This window comes from Lepisma saccharinum, chromosome 29, assembly GCF_977018435.1.
Source record: "Lepisma saccharinum chromosome 29, izLepSacc3.1, whole genome shotgun sequence".
NCBI lineage: Eukaryota > Metazoa > Arthropoda > Insecta > Zygentoma > Lepismatidae > Lepisma > Lepisma saccharinum.
Genome location: NC_139257.1, coordinates 18,852,586 through 18,876,278, shown reverse-complemented (window position 1 = coordinate 18,876,278; position 23,693 = coordinate 18,852,586). Strand labels below are relative to the sequence as shown.

At 38.5% G+C, this 23,693-nt stretch overlaps 1 protein-coding gene across 3 annotated transcripts in view; it reads left to right on the top strand.

The window, feature by feature from the left end:
• LOC145981614 (pleckstrin homology domain-containing family G member 5-like) overlaps positions 1–23,693 on the top strand; it is an 838,947-nt gene that overhangs the window by 103,883 nt on the left and 711,371 nt on the right. For all 3 annotated transcript variants that reach the window (XM_083114983.1, XM_083114985.1, XM_083114986.1), the window contains exon 2: positions 1,293–1,431. In XM_083114983.1, the coding sequence (XP_082971109.1) occupies positions 1,293–1,431 (139 nt within the window). The remainder of the gene's footprint in view (positions 1–1,292; positions 1,432–23,693) is intronic.

The window sequence follows — 23,693 nt, the reverse complement described above, 5'->3', positions numbered from 1 at the left end:
AGATGGATAGATATATAAAGGGAGGGAGGGGTTGAGATAGAAAAGGAAGGGGAGGTAGAGAGTGATAGGGAGAGATAGATAGAGTAGAGAGAAAGGAGAGAGGGAGCGATATATAGAATGAGGGGTAGAGAGAGATAGAGAGAGATATGCACAGAGAGAAGGATAGTGATAGAGTGGTTCGGATCCCATATTGAACTGTAAGTCCAATCCGGTTAACCTATCTGTGCATCAAGAGGACTGGGAAGAAACTTCAACAATATGAAGGAAGGGGGAAGTACACTCCCAAGCATTCACAAGCTAAGTCATTTCTGGAGATATGATAAGCACCACGCTCCGGCCACCTTTGCACCTCCCAGCCTCAAAAGAGGATACCTTGAGCAACTTAGGGGCAAAGGCGGCCAGAGCGTGGTGCTGATCACCAACTCCAGAAAAGGCGGAGATTGTAAAGATGTGGGACACTACCCGAATAGTGTCGGTGATTAGAGGGGGCGTGGGGGTAGGATTCCCCAACTTTCACCCGCACTATGGCTAAGTCTTGTCTACCAAGAGCAAGCAAACTGTCCTTGCCCCCCTAGTTTTGGCACCCAATCGCCGCCACTGTGAAAATTATCGATACATCTTCACGGCAACAGTGTAGTGGTTACGTCGTCGCCTTGTACTGTAATCAAGGGACCCTTGGTTCGATACCCATTGGAGACACACAGTCGTTCGGATCCCACGTCAAACTCTAGGTTCAGTCCCGACGAGCCTATCGGAGCGTAAACAAGCATCAAATAAATTCTCATTTTTCGTGGTATTCTTCGTATAATATGAGTCAAATATGGTGAAATTCGCGAGAAACACGAAAATGAATGTAAAATGCTAAATTTTCCTTATTTCGCAACTTACAAGGGAGGTTATCTAAGTGTCCCCCTCCGATATCCATGAAACTTGGCAGGCGTATAGAGGAGCACATAGGAAGAAATACGTGTTTTTGTGTTTCAGCTAAAAAAAAAAAAAAAAAAAAAAAAAATAGGGGGCAACCCATCCCTCCTCAAATGTCAAGACATCTTGATATTTGAGACGGGTTTTGCCCCCTAAAACAGCTTTTTGGCTGAAACAAAAAACACGTATTTCTTCCTTTTGGCCCCTTTTTACACCTGCCAAGTTTCATGGAAATCGGAGGGGAACACGTAGATAACCTCCCTTGTTAGTGTAAATAAAAAATATTTGTGCAATTTACGTAAATGTTGTTTATCTGTGTCAATTTCCTTGACAGCATCTCACAGATCTTCTTTTGTTTCTGAACGCAGGGATACTGGGTGGAGATGAAAGAGGAGAACCTATGGTACCTGCCCTGGGTGGTGAGGCCCGAGGTGTACGCCCGACCGCCGGAGTACTTCATCCCTCCGTCGCTAGGTGTCATCAGGCGCAGAAGGAGCTTAACAGCTGGTGAGTATACATGTAGATATTAGAGTTCTTCTCGCCAAACAATAGTCGCATTCGGCGCAGTGATGCCAAAAGCAGGGAAATTTCCCTCGGCACAGGGAAATTTGAGGGGGAAAAGGGAAATTTAATGAAAAATAGCTAAAAAACAGGGAAATTTAAACTCATATTTTCGTTTCATTCTTTTAAAAGGTTCGAAAATATTTTTTTTCCAGCGTGTACTTTTTCCAAATGAATAGTTAGCAACAGTGACACTTTTCAGTAAGCTTTCTTTCTCTCTGTTATAGATGACCTTGACCCGTCAGTCTTATATTTGTCGCGTTTCCTAGAAAGGCCTCAAGGCACGAGCCGCGCTGCACCTGGAAAGAATTTTGGGACGGGATTTTCATTTTGTTTTCTTGTTCCGTCCATCATTTCAGAACGTGTCTTAGTGTGTGTGATTTTGTGTGTCCTGTGTCGTTGCAAGGAGAATGGAAGAGGTGACTGATAGGAAGCTCCCTGCAAATCCCAAAAAAGGTTAGAAAACGTCGTGGGGATTTATCTGCGGATGAAAAGATATCTGGGAAACATGTGAAAAAAAATCGTATTGAGTGGCTGCCCATTACTTCACACTTTTATGATTTTCATAAATATTTAATAATAATAATAATAAAAAGTTGGTTCCTCAGGCAAAACAGGCGTCAAAAGAAAAATATTAACAGCAGGTCCCTAGCTAAGCTTTGACAATGGGTGGGTTTCAAAGTCCGACAATCATTGCGCAACATTTTTTTGTTTGGGGATTTTTTCAATACATTAGTGTTTTATTTTAAAATTCAAATGTTTATTTTAGGATAATTATATTATGAAACTATGATCAGTTTCTAGTATTTTATTCAATGGGGGGTTTAAACCCACTAAACCGCCTTATTAACAGTTATAGTAATACAAAGATACAGCTTCAGATGTGTTTTGAAAGTCGAGGGAAATTTAGGTCGAAAGAGGGAAATTTTACACTGGTAAAAGGGAAATTCTGCATTCGGAGATTGGCAACACTGCGAGCCAGACAACTGCAAGATGTATCTGAGAGGAAATACGTGACTTAGCTGAATCGCCGGACGACCAAAAAAAAAAGTCACATGCGGTCTGTAGCAGTGTTGCCACATAAAGAGAAATTTCCCTTTTTGAAGGGAAATTTGGAACTAATTTTAAGTGAAAAGGAAAATTCGATGAAAAATAGCGAATTTTAAGGGAAATTTTAAGACAGACTAAACATTAATTATATTAAACATTATACCAGATTCCAGTTTTGAAAATGAGAACTTATTATTTTTATTTTGTCGTATACTTCGTTCTGAGAGGAAGGGTGGAATTTGGGTTGACCCACATCTGGCTACCGTTTGGGGCCGGAGGTCTTTGGCCATTCACCCTTATGGGAGTCCGAGGGTATTTCCCCCGGATCTCTGAATCTTGTCTCAAACACTACTCGTGCAAACCATAAAGTTATCTTTGTCGCAAACCTATCTTTACTTCAGTCTTCATTGGACACTGGGTGGGTTATTCGTCGTGTGCGAGTGTTTGGTGGAAGTCTGTGCCCGTCTTGGACGACGCGAGAACAAGGGAAGCAAAGGAGACTATCTGCAACTCCAGAATATATTAGAAAACGTCGTGGAGAATTATCGGAAGATGAAAAAACACCGCGGAAACAAGTTCAAAAATTCCGTGCAGAGTGGCAAGAAGTGACCAACAATGGATTAAATTTTAATAAAAAAACTTTGTGTTTAGAAGTTTCCACCTAATATGTGAAATTTACCAGAATAGAACATTTGCCCAGGTATGAACTATATATCTTTTTTAATAAAACGCGTATATTCATGCGCCGAACTTAACATTTTTGTGGGGTGGCAAAAATGTGATTTTCCTCACAAACTCTTCATATGTGCGCCTTACTAGAACATCATTTTGTGTAGAATATTTTTAATTTTCTTCTGATGGTGTGACGAAGACAAGGGGCATTGGCCTCCCTAATACAATCTCTGTTTGTGTGTTTTGCTTTTTACTGATGAAAATCTTCAGTTGCCAACTATAACATAGTTTTAGCTTTTTGAAATTTATGAATGGACACTCACAAACAGCCATGCCCAGGCCGGGATTCGAACCCGGTACCCCTGCCGTCGTAGCATTTAAAAGTTAAATTGATTAACATTTTATACATACATACGAACATGGGTCAACGATTAATAATAATAATAATAATAATAATAATAATAATAATAATTCTTTAGATGAAGGGAAAAAATGGGCCAAAAAGGGAAATTTTACCCATTGGAAAGGGAAATTGTGCTTACAGATTGTGGCAACTCTGGTCTGTAGATGAAACTAGTCAATGCAACAACTAGCATACAAGCTGCAAAGAGGAAAATTACGAAGAATAAATATATTTAGGCATGGGCGGAGTTTGAGCTTTTGCTTTGGGGGACCAGACTCTGGGAGAAGCATATGATGTACCTGAGGGTTGTTGAATATCCCCTAACTTATAAGGGGTCCGGAGGCCTTCCCCCGGAAATTTAAAAAAACATCAACTTAAAAACACTGAGTTTTAGGCCTTTTAGATTTGAAAATGTTAAATTTCCTCTCTTAAGTAAACAAATATTAATTAGTATATTGGTTGTCAGTTTTAAAAGAAGCAAAACAGTACGATTATTGCATTTTGCATTTCATTATTTTTTTTATTGATACAAACTCGTACTACTCTAAAATGTTACGGTACAATAGTAAGCTTCAGAAATTTTAGAAAAGTTAAATTGAAAAGTTCTTTTGATGCCTCAGCAGTAACTGTTGACTCAACGCAAAGTCATTTTACCTTTTTCTTTCTTCAAACTGTACACATCAATCAAATCGTCTAAGACACGCTATTGCGGCGCAATTACCGCACATGCCATCATGCCAAACGTCAGGATTTGCGGTATGGCTTCATAACAAGAATGTAGTAACTGAACTTAATCATGTATTATTTTTTTTAGTCTTTTTTAAGTTTGGGGGGCCAGGACCTCCCTGACCCCTCCAGAACTCCGCCTATGTATTTAGGAAAGAATGAAAAAAGTAGCTACTATTCTCGGAAAGGGGGTACATATGGTATATCATCTTTAGTCATACGATTAATTGTATTTAAGTAATTGAAATGAATTTTGAGTTCATTTTCATATCCAGCTTCATAATATTCCGAGTTCAATCAAAGTATTCATTCTAAAAAAAAAAAAGATGTTAACACGTTAGGTCTCATTATGGATATATACTTAGCATTAATTAAAGTAGATTGTATTGTTCAAATCTTGCGTTGAAGTCACGCTCTTCGTTCTCTGAAGCAGACGAGATATTCAGTGAACGTGGTCTTCATATAAACCAATGTACTTCCCTCACTTCAAACCAATATTTCAACATTTTCAAAGATCATTTATTTATCTTGAATACAAATAATGTTGTCAGACATTGCCATGTATAACTATAGCCATCCCCGCAATAACATTATCCCAAATCGCACATATCTCCACGGACGCCGCCATCTTGCAAGATCTTGTGCAGACGAGACGAGTCAACTTTTCCTCAACTTCTTCCGGCTGCAAGATGGTGGTAAGCCGTCTGAATGGCCGGACGCCTTCACTCTGCAAGACGTGACGTCAACTTCCGCCCGCCGAATGCTAAACGTGCAAGATTTTCAAGCCGACTTGAAGTCGTCTGGCCCGCCGGACGTTTTTTTAAAGTTGCACACAGTGTTGCCATATCCTGATAGTAAAATTTCCCTTTACCATGTACAAAATATCCCTTTCTCATCCCATAGAAAGAATGAAGTTTGCGGTCACAAAACTTTATTATTATTATTGGCTAACCCATAGAAATCATCTATGTAGCAATATTAGGTTATAAGAACAACAGAAAATAAAGATTTATTAATGTCAAATTGTATACACTTTTCGCGAAATATATATGTACAAAATATGGAAATATTTATAAGAAAGCTTAAGTCGTTAAGTTATACTAGTTGTTAGTACAATAATTTTCAAAATTAAATAATGCGAAGATAATAATTGTTCAGTCCAAATTATTATTTTCTTGATATAATTTGCAAGGTGTAAGTCGTCGAAGAAGCTGAATGTAATATTTAAGCCGGCAGCTTCAAATCTACCTGCAATTTTCATACTTTTCATAAAATTTATCCTTTTCCCTTTTTACCTAAATTTCCCTGCAGTGAGGGAAATTTCCCTTCATGTGGCAACACTGCTGCAACGGATCGGCGATGCGTTCGGTTGTGTTCGGCTTCCATCGTGTCTCGTGTCTTTGACTTTCGTGTCTCGAGGATCCGAACGCTGCTCGCGGGTGAAACAAATGAAGGTCCGATGCACCACGTCCTGCCAAATCTACCGTACGTGCATAGTTATTGGCTCAGCGTGAGGATCATGGAGGTTATACTTGGCAACGCTGCTACAGGATAGGCCATATTTCCCGGGCAGCATTTACTTCGCAATTGAGACTGCAACCTCACAGCACCGTCACGCTATTCATTCCACCATAGTGTGGTCAGTATTTCGTATGTTTTTCGTTTAAATCAATAATAGTAACATTGCATGCCACACTATTGGACCTTATCCATTACCTAGTGCTTTTAACTACCTCGGTATACTTATTATAACACTACATCTTCTCTAGTCATCGGGTGAAGTAATTTCTCTTTTTCCCGTAGTCCGTATCGAACCTGCGACAGACCTGCCCGGTCCCTAAATGCCCCCGTAGTTAGTGGAGTCCAAACGTCAGAACCTCGTTAGTCTGCAAAATCAGTGTAGAGTGCACTATGTGGAGGAGAAGTTGACATTTACTATCGGATTAAAAAAAATATACGAGGGTCATCCATAAAATAAAGACCGTTTGGTTATACAAAATGAAAAACACAGTATTTATTGGAAAAACAATTCTGTTACATACCTGAAGCTTCCTTCACTTCTCTACATAATCACCTCCTATATTTAAACATTTGTCGTATCTGGGCACGAGCTTCAGAATTCCCATGTTACACTTTTCTGCCGCCAGTTCATTGAGCCAGGTGAGGTGGTCACTGCATTCAAACAAAAGACCTCTCGCGCATTTCCGCCAAAAGGCACTACGATCAATGCAAATCGTTATTGTGAGAGACTAAGAAAACTACGCCGAGCCATCCAAAACAGGAAGCGAGGAATGCTTTCTGGAGGAATTGTGCTTCTGCACGACAATGCCCGCCCTCTCACTGCTGGTGCAACTCAAGAATTGCTGGATTAATTCGGATGGGAAATTTTTGGTCATCCACCCTATAGTCCAGATCTTGCTCCTAGCGGTTTCCACCTTTTCCGGCTCTTTTTAGTTTTGCAAACTATCGTTATCTTTGAAATGCTGTAAATCAAAAAACGGCTTGTTCGATCGTTATGAAATTTTAGTAGAGTGCAAGCAGAAAGGTTTTAAACACAACTATAGATCGACCACAAGGAAAAAAAACCTTGGGACGAAAAGTCCCCGCGCAGCTTTCCCTTGTTCCCTCCACCTCGGGCCATAAGGAAGCATGGTCCACTCTCCCCCTCCCTACTCGCGGGGGTACGGTGCACAGGAGTCGCGGGTCTGCGCAGGTTGTTTTGCTCGTGGTTCCACTATATTAACTTTCAGGTTTTCAAAATTTCTAAAAAAAACCCAGTTATTTTCAATTTTGCCAAACGACTTTTTCTTGGTATTGGATAATCCTACAAATACAATATTGGTCTTGTTTTGAAGCTCTTTGCATCTGTTTTCAAAATGCATTCACATTGTGAAACCGATTTTATACAGATTTTTTATTCATCGGAGAAGAGCTGTACGTGAAACGTGGCAACACAGCAATCATTGAATCGCAGCTTCCTCGTTTCAGCTATTCAACGGACATTGCTCGTAAATACATATTTTATTCTTCATTATTTAGAGATTGTTGGCCATAAAAATCTCCTGCCCTCTATCGACCCCAACTCGAAGCTTATCTCTTTCATAAACTTCATATTTTCTTGCGAAAACAGCAAACTACCTACAAAGATCTAACAATTATCTTACCTCAGTATTCATTATTTTCGTAATTTACATCTGTTACAGTGTTACGGAGTAGAGTGACAATTTCCCCTAGGTTGTCCTCTCTGCGGCAGCTGCCGAGCACTGTTGCGAGCTTTGCTCTTTTGGAGCCAGATCTGGCTCTTTCGTGCATTCGCTTGGCTGTGAACTGTGGCACCTCCTGTCCCACTATGATGCCATCACTGGCTCCGGCCCACAAAGACCAGCCTTTTCCATGAGTATGCACGTGATGTGATATTATTATATAAGCTGCGTCGTCCCCCCACCCCCCCCACCCTTAGCTCCTCAGCTGATTTTTATAGCGCCGTAGCTGATATGAAGGTGACATAATATTTTTATCTTTATTTCCAATTTCATGCAACCATTGGTGGATTATTGAGATGGGTGATGGCGCCAGATCTAGACGGTGAAAACTAAGAATGAATTGTTATCGCTTTAAAGTTAAAGGTACCTCTGACACCTACAATTTCCCTAGGAGGCACTTTATGCAGCCTTCGTTATTCTAGCTCCTTGAACGTCATCTTTATTTCTAAATGTGGTGAAATTTAGCTCCTTTATGCACATCAAGTTTGGCAACACTGTCAGGATTGCCGTAGAGGCTAGGAGAAATGCATTACGCTTATGGGACCATTATTTTATTCGTTCTCTCGAAAATATCAAACATCTAGTTACGTAGGATAGTACATGGACGGAAAGAGGACACGGTGAACTATGTCATAGTAGTAGGAAAAGTCGAAACTCCCATTTGATTAGCCGTAACAGTAACTTGAAGTTGATTTCCCATAAGGTATACATGGGATTTTGTAAATACTTATTGATCATATTTTTCAAGCATCGTGTCTAACTTAATACTCACCTTAAAAAACCGCTTCCACATGCAACATGGAGAGAAATTCATAGTATTTTGTATAGTCAAGTTTTTTTTAGTAATAGTGCCCATTCCGACGATATTGAAATAAACGCACAACTGGTACGTACCCGACGAGTTCTGTTGCAACTATTTCGTATTGCCACCACTAGATGGCAGGCAAAGAAACTCCGATCGTGACGTGAATGCTTTATATTTTTACCGGTAGATGGTGGTGGCGTGCTATTTTAAAGCGTTGACAATCTGTCACAAACCTCCTTCAGCGAATTATTAGCAAATACATCGAGGAAATATAAATAATTAGGTTTCATTGTACAGAAAGAGTTAAGACACTTTGATCTAGGATAGATATCACTAAGAGTCACGCAAAGACCACGCCCATAGATGAAGATTTTCAATATAAGTTAATAACTGTTGACCAGAACGTCTAAGATATGTAAAAAATTAATTAAGTCATCGACGAGTAAAGTAAAAACAACTTGAAAAATAGTTTCCTTGTAGAATCTGAATTGTGAATGTGAGGAGGAATAAAGCTTTATTGAACAACAAAGTCAGGGGCGTATTTAGGGGTATCGGGACCCTCCGAAAGACTTAACCAAGTACCAAAATAATGAAAATATACCATACTTGTTTCTTCTTGTTTAATCGAGGGTTTATTGGAAGGCAAGTATTAAACTGGATTCAAGGACAGTATGGTATAGTGAAAACACATTTCACTAGTTTATTTCCTAATTATTTACATTTGTACTCACCTGTTACGCATAACGGAACATTTTTGAACATGGGATTTTGCTTTTTTCACTGAAAAAAAGCGTAATTTTTTACATTACAAGTATTTATTGTTCGTTGCCAATTCGCTTTCGTTACACACAATATGGCGGGCAAATCTTGACTCACGTTGTCTATCGTCAGCTGATATGCAGTGTTTCCAAACTTATTAACCGAAAAATGCCGCACAAACTATTCACAGAAGGTTTTTAAACGAAAATTGATCGACAAACCATTCACGGAAGGTTAGGTTAGGTTCAGTTAGGTTAGGCAAACAGAAAATTTAATTGGGGAAAATAAACGCTCACACGTGATCTTGTAAATCTACCGCGTGGTTGCTACACTAACAGGGGGTTCCATAATGGAGCGCACGGAACATTTGATTCACGTAGTCGACGGTAATGGTAGCAAGAGCTATCGTGCATCGGAGATACATTAATGTCGAAAAATACATGATTTACGGGCCGAATAAGTTGAACGAACAGAGAAAACACTTCCACGAGCTTCCAAAAGTCTACAGAAACCCATTTCCGTAAGTAGTTTCTCTGTAAATTTGAAGAAATGTGTTTTCACTATACTATACTGTTACAATTCAAACTACTATGTGCAATAATACTTTATTTTTCGTCAACTGGATCTCGCGCTACGACGCCAGGGCTTCCGGGTTCGAATCCCAGCCTGGGCATGGATGTTTGTGAGTGTCCATTCATCACATCAGCACGCATCCCCATCTTCACAAATTTGTGGCACAAAAATAGAAGTAAAATAAAGTAAATCAATCAATCGTCAACTGGATCTGACATCCTTTTTTGTTATTGAATAATAATTCATTTCTTTATCTATTTGACATTAAAGGGCTCAGTCGGTAACGCGTCTGACTACCATGTTAAAGGTCCCGGGTTCGATCCCCGGCCGGTTCAAATCCGGGAACTTTTCTAACGATGAAGCGGCCCCGGCGCCCACCCAGCGTCGAATAACATGGGTACCTGGGGGAAACCCTGGGGGGTAAAGGCGGTCAGGGGCGTGATGCTAATCACATCACCCCCACTCACGACCGGATCAAGAAAGTGTGGGGCGTTACCCCCACACCACCTATACGCCTTCATGGCGTGGTGCTATGCACAGGGGAACACTTTACCTTTTATCCCTTGCCAGGGCAGTTGTTTTTAAACAAATGTTGGCGATCTTAACTACACTTAAGCTGCATAATGAATACGTGCTGTTATATCTCTATTCTTATACAGTCTAATTACCAATTCATGTAATAATAACAATACAATAATTAACTTACATATTTTACTTAATATTATTTTAATTTAATTACAATATAATTATTTTAATTTAAATATTTACATTATTATTTCTTAGACACTGGCCTAACCTAACCTAAACGAACCTAACTATTCTATGCCCGTATACAGGGAATTTATAGGACGGAAAGGGAATTTTGGAGCAATCATTAGGGAATTTTCAGTTTCAAGCAGGAACAACACTTGCAAATATTGCAGAGTAACGAGGCTCTGGCGCCTGTACGGTCAGTATAATTCTTCGTTTCGCGTGTGTTGTCCTTTCGTCTATCTCATCAGAGCCCAGATTTGTATGTAATTACATATCTATTTCTTTCTAGATAAGTACTTTGAACACGAAAATGTCAACGAATTATATAACTGACATCATTTTGCATAGGTCTATGTTACATATACAGAGCATTCCCTGACATTCGCTACGAGACTCGGCGGCAAGCGGCCCTGCATCAGCGCTTGTCTTTCCCGGTGAACGGGACAGTCTGTCTTTTTCGCTCTCCCTGCCTTCGCTTTCTTTCCCTTTCTGTTGACGTTGCAGACTGACGCAAGTATAATACTCCCTCGGAAGTTGTGTTGTGTCGTGTCCGTGTGTTGAAGATTGTGGCTTAATATGGCACCACAAAAGTTTACATTACAACAAAGGATTTATCTTGTCGAGTGTCACTTCGGAAAGAGGAATTGTGGAGAAGTGCGACGACGTTTTGCAACGAAATTCCCTTTTCTTCCCGTTCCACATAGGACCACTATATTAAACCTCGTAAAAAAGTTTCGAGTAACAGGGTCAGTTCTGAATAAAAGTGGAAAGAAAAATGGGGAAATAAAGTATACAAAGGCAATCCGCACACCATCCGTGAGTTAAAAGAGAGATGTTGCAGCAGAGGGACATCATTTTCAACACCTTCTGTAGTCAAGGTTAGTACACAATATGAAAACTGTAATTTTAATAGCCGACTCTAGCGACTGTCGCGGACCCCGTTCACCGGGAAAGACAAGCGCTGACGCCGAGCCGCTTGCCGCCGAGTCTCGTAGCGAATGTCAGGGAATGTCAAAAATTTACATATTTGCCAGGATAATAAATATTTTACATATTTGCTAATTTACTTTACATAAAACAAAATATATCGGTAATGTTTTCCTATTTTGATCCTTTCCCCTATATTTTCGATCTCTGAAACATGAAGAAGAAAATTTGTAGCTCATTTGATTTTCTAATCAATGAGATGCATGGTGCTTTCGGTTTGCATATTTTCGTTTCGCTTTTAGGTTCAAGCAAAGCACCCAGAAACGTGGCATCGCTGGACAAGAAAGCTACTTTCCTGTACGTAGCGAGTTACACAATATGTTCCCTTGTACAAAAACTACAAAAGTAGCTATGTATTTTTATTCAATTGTTCTTTCTGTAGATGCTCTTTTTTACAATTTGTTTCGAAAGATACGAAGAGCTCACTTACATATTTACATATTCTACAATAATATGCGAGGTGAAAAGTAATTAACAGTTGACAAAATTGGTTAGATATGTGAACGTTGATCTTTTTTGAGTTTATAAATTTCATACAAGTTTTAATTTGAACAATTTATGTCCTTAAAATTACATTGAATATGTTCAAATAAGATAAATATCCATCAGAATTCTTGAAACTTGCTGGATACTTTTCTTTATTAATAGTACATATTCTTTGATACTAGATATTTAGCTACATATCCTTTTGATAATACATATTTAGATACATATTTTATCAATTATTGTTACATGTTTATGTACATATTTGTACGTTGATATTCAGGGCCGGATTAACCTATGGGCAACTGGGGCAATTGCCCCGGGGCCCCCACCAAAGCTGTGAAGGGCCTCCACCAAAAAAATCTTTTAACCAGTTGGCTAGGCTTGTGAAAAATTACATAAGAAGTTGTATTTTAAAAATAAAAAAAATGCAATATTGTCGTATGTCTACACTCTTCTGGATCCAATTGTAGCATAGCTCTCAGTCGATCTGTTTGTAGATATCTGAAGGTCAGTATACTTTATACCATGGATAAAAAGGCAAGAAAAGTGTGTCTACTATAAGTGCTAAGCCTTTGAGAATTTTCTTGAAGAAAGTGTAGTTACTACAATTTCCACAATGAACATGTCGGTAGTTGTCCAGTAGATGGACCGTGCATATATAGTGACATATTTACTCTTAATTGTAAATAATATCATTTATAATAAATTATGTACGCAAGTACAGTCTACTGCTCAGTTCTCTGTTTCCGTCTGAGTATTTACTATATATTGTAGTTACGGTGTTCAAGCTTCATAATATACTGTAGACATTTAGACGCAGAATTTTACTGCTGCTATAGCGCTACAATTCTCGTCCTGTAACCTTATTTTACTGCGCTATTCTCAGTGCAAACCAGTGATGTGCCGTAGACTATAGGTTTACGTCTACATGCGTTGCCTACACGTAATCTACGCGTAAATTACATTGAGTTGTAGTTTACATAGACTACGTAGACAATCTAAAGTGCATTAAAATTAATTTTCAAGGGTTTCATGAAAGAAAAGTGACATTTTCAACTATATTGGTTCCTAACGAAATGAAAAGAATCCTATTTACAAAAAAAAATTCTCTCTTCTATTATATCAACTATGGAGGAAGATAAATAGTATGCAAAAAACAACAACAGATGGCAGTCGTGAGGCAAGAGTGGTCTTTTTCCCATAAAACACAAGAATATTTCCTATATTAGGTTTCTTCCTAGGTGAGAAATTGTTCGAATTTGGATGAAAGCGTATGAAAAGTTCTCCTCACACATCAGCAACTGATACGCAGTATAATTTTCTTTTAATTCCACGGCGCCCTTTGCTAAGGTCTCACCTTTTGCCATGTTGTTTACATAGATTACGTAATCTACGTGTATAAAATAGTCTACGTGTAGAATGTAGACTATCGTTGTTTACGCGTAGACGCACATCACTGGTGCAAACCTATCTGCGATATGTTCGATTGTGAATGACTACTGATTCTAAAATCAGGTCTACCATTTCAACTGCTGAAAATTGGTGATTAACATATTGAGCTAATAAAGCTGCTAGCAAAAAATAATAAAAAAAAATGGGGGGGCCCCCACAAAACATTTTGCCCAGGGGCCTGCACAAACCTTGATACGGCCCTATTACATAGAAAACCGGGGTCTAAATCATCACCATTCGTCCTTATCTTCGCGATTGGCATAAAGTGGCAGAAAAGCGAAGTAAAATAAACTAAATCTATCAATCAACGAATGAAATTGTTGTGGAAGTTAATTAATTTCATTCATTTTAATGCAAACACCTATGACGCACCTTCCCCCCTTAAGAAAGCTAGCACAACCATCCCTTTAGCTAATTCTTACACAGAATATTCTGGGCAGACAATTAATAACAATATTAAATCGTACTTACACACATTGTGCTGTATACGTAGTTATAGGGCAGAAGGCTTAACCTGGCACAGTTCGCGCCAAACCATAGTTTTCCTTCTGCTAGCAGACTTTCCCGGCCGTCACGTGAGTGTTTTCAACCATTGACAGAAGCCTTGGAGACAGCCAGTGGCGCAACCACAGGGGGGGGAAGGGGGACATTGCACCACAATCTTGGACTGAAATGCGTTCTAGGGGGGGCAAGGGGGGCAAACATTGACGGCCAAGTGTACCTGCAGGGGGCAATTACCGTCCACAACTTCAAATTTTATGCAAATTAAAAGACTTTTCAGATCCAGTGAGTAGGCAGGGTGTGAGAACACACAAAGTCATTTTGGAGCCAAAACGTTCTTCGCAATCACAGTCTTGTGACTTGGGGCACTGTCATGAAGCAGACGCCAGCTGCCATCATCCCGATACTCGGGCCTCGCAGTGTTTTTCCTTGCACCAAACGTTTCAGTACCTCAAGATAAAATGCAGCGGTAACAGTCTGTCTGAAATTTCAGTCTTCAGTAATGATTGTCCTCACTTTCTCAACCAATTTTGGTGTTCTCACCGTCCCTGCTACACTTGGATGCTAGTCTTCAATTGGCTCTCGTCCTTCACTGAAACGCCTGTGCCATTCAAATACACGCGTACAGGATAAACAATTCACCCTATAGACTTGCTACAACATGTGAAACGTTTCCGCAGCAGTTTTACACAAGAGCGCACAAAACTTGATACTTGCTCTTTGTTCCAGTTGAAATCACGACCCACTTTCACGACACGTGCCCACATTCAACAATGTCACAAGCGGCAATGCCGCTCAAGGTCAACGAGCTCTGCATCGATTGTTCGTGAGGTACCCGTTATTTGTTCGCAGCATAGAACGCTTGCACAGTGACGTCACGATCGAGAAAAAAAAATTCAGTCCCGATTTCAAATTGCCGCACTGTGTATGTATTATTTTATATCTAGACTGCTCCATACGCATATAGGCTGAACCTCGCCCTCTTAATAAAGAAATATATTATTTTTTATTATCTTGTAAATCCCGCCTCCTAACGGCCAAATGCATAACTACTAAGTACTGTCCGTAACGAGGGAGTCTCCAATTGGCATTCAGTGATGTGCCGTATACTATAAGTTTACGTCTACATGCGTTGTCTACACGTAATCTACGCGTAGATTACATTGGGTTGTAGTTTACATAGACTACGTAGACAATCTAAAGTGCATTAAAATTAATTTTCAAGGCTTTCATGAAAGGAAAGTAACATTTTCAACTATATTGGTTCCTAATGAACTGACAAGAATCCTATTTACAACAAAATTTCTCTTCTCTACTATCATCAACTATGGAAGAAGATAAAAAATATGCAAAAAAAGCAACAGATGGCAGTCGTGAGGCAAAAGTAGTCTTTTTCTCATAAAACACTAGAATATTTTCCATGTATTTTTTTTCCTAGGTGAGAAATTGTTCGAATTTGCAAGGAAGAGCATGAAAGGTTCTTCTCACACATTACCAACTGATACGTAGTATAATTTTGTTTTATTTCTACGGCGCCCTTTGCTAAGTTATCATCTTTCGCCATGTTGTTTACATAGATTACGTCATCTACGTGTATAAAATAGTCTACGTGTAGAATGTAGATTATCGTTGTACGCGTAGACGCACACCACTGGGTTAAATACCAGAAGTTTGAAGCCAAAAACAACAAAAAAAAACTCAACAGTGCTGTGACAGTTGACCCTCCCTCCCAATGGAAGTAAATTCAGGGTCTCCCTGTTTTTCTAAAGCAAGGAAGGGGGAATATATAATCTCCATTTTGGAGGAGTGTTTTGATGAGGGCCTTTCTTACTTCAGCCTCTCAAGTGGAACTCAACGAGCTTCTCCTTCGAGTCCTAACACGAATGAAATATTCATGCATTTCGGGGACCCTGTCACACGAAGCGCTCGGGGAGGGAAAATCCAATTAATTTTACACATGCATTCCGCCCCCTTTCTGTTTAATCCAACCCTTTTTTAAAATTTATGGGGCAAATTGAAGCTGGCCGTTTTCAGTTTTTTTTTTTTGGAACAAAACTTGCAGTCCGGCTGCGTCCAGAATTTAACATATGGAATTGTGCTTTTCCGTGACGTAGGAAATGATGCTATGCTGCCTTCATTACTCATTATTATGCAAATCAAAAGTGAAATGTTTGCTTCAGGTCGCCCCGAATTCAGGTGAAAATGCCAGAAGAACGGAAAACATCACACACAGAATGCTGGAGTCATGGACTATGGAGGGCGATTGTAAGTCTTGAAGACGGTTTTTTGAACTCGCATCATTAAAGTCAATCAATTTAATAATACAATAATAAATTTTAGACCTGAATAATATTCAGATTTGAATCAGTCCAAAAGTGTGATTTTTGCTGGGACTCGCAGTCAGGAGGTGGGGGGATTTGCCACTAGGCTATCCTAGGCTGCAGCCTAGGGACCGCAAGTCTAGGGGGAGCGCACAAAAATGAGATACTAAAGGGACAGAAGCATTGGCGTACGCTGGATTTTTTTTTCAGGAGGGGTCACCCCATCTATAGGGGAGCTAGAGATACCTGTACTCTTGTATGCGGACGATATAGTAATCATGTCGGAGACAATAGAGGGGCTACAAAGGGGACTAAATGGCATATACGAGGGGTGCCAAAAATACAAAATGACAGTTAACATTGAAAAAAGAAATCATGGGTTTCAAAAATGGGTATACTTTTAGCAAACAAGAAAAATTGAATTACGGTGGGGAAGTAATTAAACCTGTCAAGCGTTTCACATACTTGGGAGTAACATTCTCTATGACTGGAAGTTGGACGCAACATATACAGACAAGAAAAAGCAATGCTCGCAATAGACCAAGTGATACGTACCATAAGTAAAGTTCCTCAAATGCCGTTCTCGGTGATTCAGAGTTTGTACAAGTCAATAGTAACAGGAACCATGAAGTATGGGGTTGAATTGTGGGGGCTAGAGGGGGAGCATAGTCACAAACATCCAAACAGAATTCTATAAAAAAGTGATGTGTGTAAGTAGTAGCACTGCCAATCGGGGAGTACTTAAAGAATTAGGTCTAAACAGAGAGACAGTACAAGCTCGGATGAGAGCTTTTAAAGTGTTGGCTTCAGCTGGCAAGGGAGGTTAACACGACACTGAAGGGTCATTGTCTGATAATGCAAGTAAGAGAAGAAAATACACGGAACTGGACGAGGGATATAAAAAACATGTTGTACTCTATTGGGATGTGGTGGGTGTGGGAAACGGGAGGTAGAGAAGATACATCAGTAGAAAACCAAATCAGAGAGAGACTGCTGGACACAGACAGACAAGAAATACCATCCGACTGCCAGACGAAGACTTCACTAAGGAACCAACCGAAATCAAGGGAATGGGGCAAAGCAAGATACATAAATTTAGTAGGCAAAAAGAAAGGGGAGGGTTAGCATGGTTCAGACTGGGGGGTTGGAAACAAGTAAAAATGAAGAATGAAGCAGGGGAAACGATATGCTCTTCGTGCGGAGAGGGAGAGACGGACGAGCATCTGCTATCTGCCTGCCTCTCTACGCGTGATTTGCGAGACAAGTGGGTTAAGAACGTAACAGGGAGGGAAATAATGGAAGTGGTAGAAGATAGAAGAGGAATCATAAGTGAGATAGTGCAACGAGTGGGGAGATATTTGTGGGAAGTGAGAGAACGACGAGGAAAGGCGATAGCGGATACCGATAAGAGCGAAGAAACCGCACAAAGTAACCTTAGCTTATAATACATGGACTGTGGAACCAGCATTGTGCAATATATGTTTGTTTGCTTTTGTTTCATATTTTCAAACATGTGTCAAAAGAATAACCAATGTGAATCAACATGTAGTGCGTACAGCCAACGGCACGCACAAAGAAGTTCAAATACAACCAAAGAGCAGCATTATCCTGTTACCTTTTCAGAGTTGAAGCAAATGTAGATATTCTTCGGAATATCATTAAAGCCCTTCACTCTACCGGCACGAAACAAAAACCATTTTATAGAGGAAATCATGAGCTATGAATTTGGTCCAGTGACTTTAGGACGTAAATCACATAGTTTGTTACATATTTGCTGTTATTTGTGTCAGAAACCGACTTTCACGCTAAATTCTAAAAGTTATGTAAATAATTGGAGCTTTCTAATTCAATTAGTATTGAAGGTAGCTCTATCAAACCAAAACCATAATTTAGCAAATTTTCTGCTCTATCATTTCGTTTATCTTCACTTTTTGTGTGCAATTCACCGTTTTCGAGATATTTTCTTTTAATTTTCAAGGTGAATTTGGGCGCCATTTTTTCAAGATGGCGGCGATCCTACAGGTCAGAGAGTGGCAAACTCTTGAAAATCGGATTCTTCATATCCTTTTTCTGTAGAGCCAGTTAGTTTCATTTCTGTAGCAATTACTTTTTAATACGACATTACTTTACTAGACTGCAAGGTGTTCACTGAAGTAGCATATACTACTGTCAGAATTTTTTTATTCCTGATCCCAAAGCTATTTCAAAATGAAACTTACACCCACCAGAGACTACATTTGATTCGACAACATACCTCATTCCCACTAAAATTGAAGATTCAAATTCAAATTCAAAATTCAAAATTTTCTTTATTAAAGGGCGAGGTTCAGCCTGTGGCTGTTCTCCCACCTAACCCCGTTTGACATTTACCTAGTGTACATAAACAAAATCATAAAAAAGAGAAGAAAATACAATAAAAATGGTTACAAGGAAAGAACAAAGATGAGATTTAAAAAAAAAAATCAAGACAACACGTAAAAAAGAAAGAGAGAAAAAAACACATTCACGCACACACACACACACACACACACACACACACACACATTAAAACACACATACTAAACATTTCTGAGCAGGACATTCACGCACGGATGTTGAGATTGATGTACATGATTATGGTAGTTTTGTGAGATACGATAGAACAACGCATACCTAAATATTACAATATAGTTGTAGATTTGTCAAGCATTGGATTGGATTGGCGAGGCTCGTATGTAATCTAAACTGTATTGTGTAGTGTTACTCGTGGGAGCTTGAACAGAGATATTGTTCATCTAACAGAAAATTCTTTAGGTTATTCTTAAATTTGTTAGGACTGGGGAGGGAGGTAATGGAGGGCGGAAGTTCATTCCATGTTTTTGCCGCTGAAAATGTAAAAGACGATTTGAAAATTTCCAGTGAGTGTTTGAAGAGTTCAAGTTTCGCTGTTCCTCTTGTTTTGTAGTTGTGTATTTCCCTTCTGGTTTTTAGTTTCTCGAATAAATTTTCGGGAATTTTTTTATGCAAAAGATTCTGTATAAAGCAACAGAAATGAAGTCTGCGACGTCTGTTCATGTTTAGCATTTTGTTCTCGTTCAGGGTTGGAAGAATATGATCGAATTTTTTAATGCTATATACGAAGCGTAAACACGAATTTTGAACTTTTTGAATTTTGACCTTATTTCGAACAGACAAGTTTGCACCGTATACTATATCACAGTAGTCTAGAAGAGGGAGAATCAGTGTTTGCACAAGTTTCATTTTAGTATTTGTATTTAAGTATTCATTAAATTTATAGAGGGATCTTAATGCTGCGTAGGCTTTCTTAGTTTGCTCTTGAACGTGAAGGTCCCAGTTCAAGTGTTCGTCTAACATAACTCCTAAATTCTTTATACTTTTTGAATGTGGAATTTCGGATGTCTCTATTTTGACGCGTGGATTATTCGGGTTTATCATTGCGAGGCTATTCTTGGAACCCATGACGGTGAAAACAGACTTTTGAGGATTTATTATTCAGACCATTTGCATTACACCAGGTATTTATGGCTGCCAAATCTTTGTTAAGTAATGCTATTGCATAATCTGGTGATTTTGGTGGAAATGGGATTTGAATTTGGGTGTCATCTGCATAAAAGTGTACGGTACTATGCTCTATGTTGGTTTCTAAATCTGCTGTGAAGATTGTATATAGGAGAGGAGCTAGAATTGATCCTTGCGGAACGCCAGTTTCTAGCGGAAGCGTGTTCGAGAGAGAGGGCGTGGCAGTTTTTAGGAACACGTTCTGTTGCCTGTTTGTCAAGTACGATCTGAACCATTTGAGTGCGGGGTGTGAAAAATTATAATATTTCAACTTGCTTAAGAGTAGTTCGTGATGAACCTTGTCAAAAGCCTTTGTCAGATCCAGTGAAACCAGAGCAACTGTCATACCCTTGTCCATTGAGCGAAATATATCATCCGTGACTTTTAGCAACGCCGTCGCCGTGCTGTGAGCAGGGCGGAAGCCCGATTGGCATTTCGGAAGGAGATTGAGGCTGTTCACATGATTTCTGACTTGATTGTAAACAATTTTTTCGGTGATCTTGGAAAGGGTGGGTAGTAGACTTATAGGACGAAGATCGTTTAAAGACGATGTTACTTTTTTCTTAGGTAGAGGGAACACGCGCGCTGTTTTCCAGCTGATTGGATATTGTCCAGTCCGAAAGGAGAAATTTATTATATGTGTCAGGTGACTTAAGATAAACGGAAGTGATAGTTTGAGCATTTTTATTGTTATTCCATCATTGCCAGAGGCATTGGATCGTATATTATTTACTGCTTTAATTGTGTCATATTCACTGATTTCTTTAAGATGAAATTGTTGTGCACTTTCATTAAATATTTTGGAGTTAAAAAAATTACTGGTTTTATTTAAGGCTGATTTCGAGCAGTCGGCCTCACGACAAATGTTTGAAAAATGTTCGTTTATTTTATCTACGTCTCGTATATCAGAGGGTATTTCATTATTAGTAGTTTTACTATACACTCCCCACGCCTTGAGTTTGCTCCACAGGTCTTTGTTGTTTTCATTAGATCATAGGTGATGGTTAAAGAATGCTTTCTTCTCTTGTCGTTGCACCGTAGTTGTAAAGTTTCTTAGTTCCTTGTAGTGTTCCCAGTTGGAGTTTGTCTTTTCGCGTTTATATTTTAATAAAGCTCTGTCGCGGAGTTTCATGAGTAATTTCGTGTTTTCGGATATCCACGGAACACTTTTATGCTTAACCGGTTTAGTGTGGAGAGGTGCATGTTTGTCAAAAAGGTGGATAATATTGGTAGATGTATACTGTACCTTATCTTCGATGTTGTCGTAGCTGTTAATTTGTGCCCAATCAATTTTTGCAGCATCATCATCAAATTTCTCCTTATTGAACTTTGAGAAATTACGGTATGTGACATAATGTTTTTCTCTTTTCGGTTTTTCAATGGCAAGGGTGACACTTACCATGCAGTGATCTGAGTTTCCGATAGGTACGGTTACATTTGATGAACGTACAATGGCAGGGTCATCTGTTATTACGACATCCAGGAGTGATTCGCTATTTTCCGTTATTCTAGTCGGTTTATTGATGATTTGCATAAGAACTAACTAACTAACTAACTCTCTAGCCTTCTTAAACCCGAAGGTTCATGGCTGCAGCAACACAGGCCTTCCATCTGTCCCTATCTTGAGCAAGATCTATATACTCTTTTCCATCCCTACCGATTTCCTTTAGGTCCATCTCAACGTTGTCCCTCCATCTTCGTCTTGGCCTTCCTACTGGTCTCTTACCATCAGGTTTCCCAACAAGAACCCTGTAAACTCCTCTTTCCTCTCCCATTCGTGCCACATGGCCTGCCCACCTAAGTCTTCTTGATTTAATTATTCTAATAATATCTGGACATGAATACAAATTATGTAGTTCTAAATTATGTAACCTTCTCCACTCACCTGTCTCCTCATCCCTTTTAGGTCCAAATATTTTCCTAAGGATCTTATTTTCAAATACTCTCAATTTATGTTCCTCTTTCAATGTAAGGGACCAAGTTTCACACCCATATAATACTACAGGCAAAATTACTGTTTTGTATATTTTAACTTTTAGTTTCTTAGATATTAAACGAGAAGACAAAAGTTTATGAAGAGAGAAGTAACATGCATTTCCTGAATTAAGCCTACTTTTTATTTCCTCTTTAATATAATTTTCATTTGTTAATATTACTCCTAAGTATTTGAATTTGGAAACTGGTTCAAACGAGTTGTTATCAATAATTAGATTTTGATTATTACCTAACACTTGGTTTCGGCCTGTAAGCATATATTTAGTTTTCTCTTTGTTAACTTCCAAACCTATCTCTTTAGCAGTTTTGAAAAATATTTTAGCATTATTCTTAATCGTATTTATATCATCCCCCAGTAAGTCTACATCATCTGCATATGCTAACAACTGAGTCACACCATTTAATTTTAGTCCTTCTTTAGTTTCTTTTACCTTCCTTACAGCATATTCTAAGGCAAAATTAAAGAGCAATGGAGATAATGCATCTCCTTGTTTTAACCCATCATGAATTATAAATTTGTCAGACATATTATTACCCACACGAATTTTACTTTCTGTTTCACTGGTGCATATTTTTATCATACTAACAAGCTTCTTAGGTATTCCAAACTCTACTAATATATTATATAATTTATCTCTTTTGACCGAATCATATGCTTTTTTGAAATCAATGAATAGCTGATGGACATTTTGATTATATTCCCACTTTTTTTCAAGTGTCTGTCTGATGTGAAAAATTTGATCTGTAGTTGATCTGTTACGTTTAAATCCACATTGATAATCACCTATAATTTCATTAGCATATGGGGTTAGTCTTGTTAAAAGAATGTTAGACAATATTTTGTATGTTGTTGAGAGTAGAGAAATTCCACGGTAATTATTGCAGTTCATTTTATCACCTTTTTTAAACACAGGAACAATTATGGATTCTTTCCACTGTTGAGGGATTTCTTCTTTATTCCATATTAAACAAATTAATTTATGAATTTGACATATTAATGAATTTCCACCATATTTAATTAACTCAGCTGGTATTAAATCAATGCCAGGTGCTTTGTTATTCTTTAGCCTTTTAATAGCATCTTTAACTTCAGTCAAGTTTGGTTGTGGAACTAAAGGTTCTGCTGTGTGTACTTCATTTACTTCTGATTTATCTCCTACATGGACATTTAAAAGGTCATTAAAGTAGTTCTTCCATCTATTTAGAATATCGCTTGGGTCAGAAAGAAAATCACCGTCTTTATCTTTTATCAAGTTTACTTTAGGTTGCCACCCCTTTCTAAACTCATTTACACCTTTATATAAATCTCTGATATTTTTATTTTTGCTGTTTGTTTCAATTTCGTTAATTTTGCTTTTCAAGTAATCTCTTTTTTTACTTCTAAACGTGCGGTTAACTTCTCGCTTTATTCTATTATAATTGTTTAGATTTGTATCATCAGAGTTATTTAACCACCTAAGTCTAGCCTGATTTCTTATTTCTATTAGATTATGACATTCATTATCAAACCATGGCTTACTTTTTCTCGGTTTATGGTATCCTATACTTTCTTTAGCTGCTGATTCTATTGCATTACGTATGTGCTCCCAATTCTTATTTACGTCTGTTTCATTTATATTTTCATCATCATTTAAATCCTGCAAAACATCAAATCTATTTGACAGTTTAATTTGGTAATCTTTCTTAATTCTTTCATCAGTAAACTTTCCTGTATCAAATTTTGCAGAAATGATTTGCATAAGGCCGACAGAATTAAGAATTGATCGAAAGTATTTTGTCTCCGGTTTGTGTGGCGAAAGAAAGTCTACGTTTGTATCTCCTAAAATAAGCAATTTGTCAACACGCGGGAAAACTTCAGAGATTGTGGTTTCTAAACGTGATAATTTTGTGTAGGATATATTGGG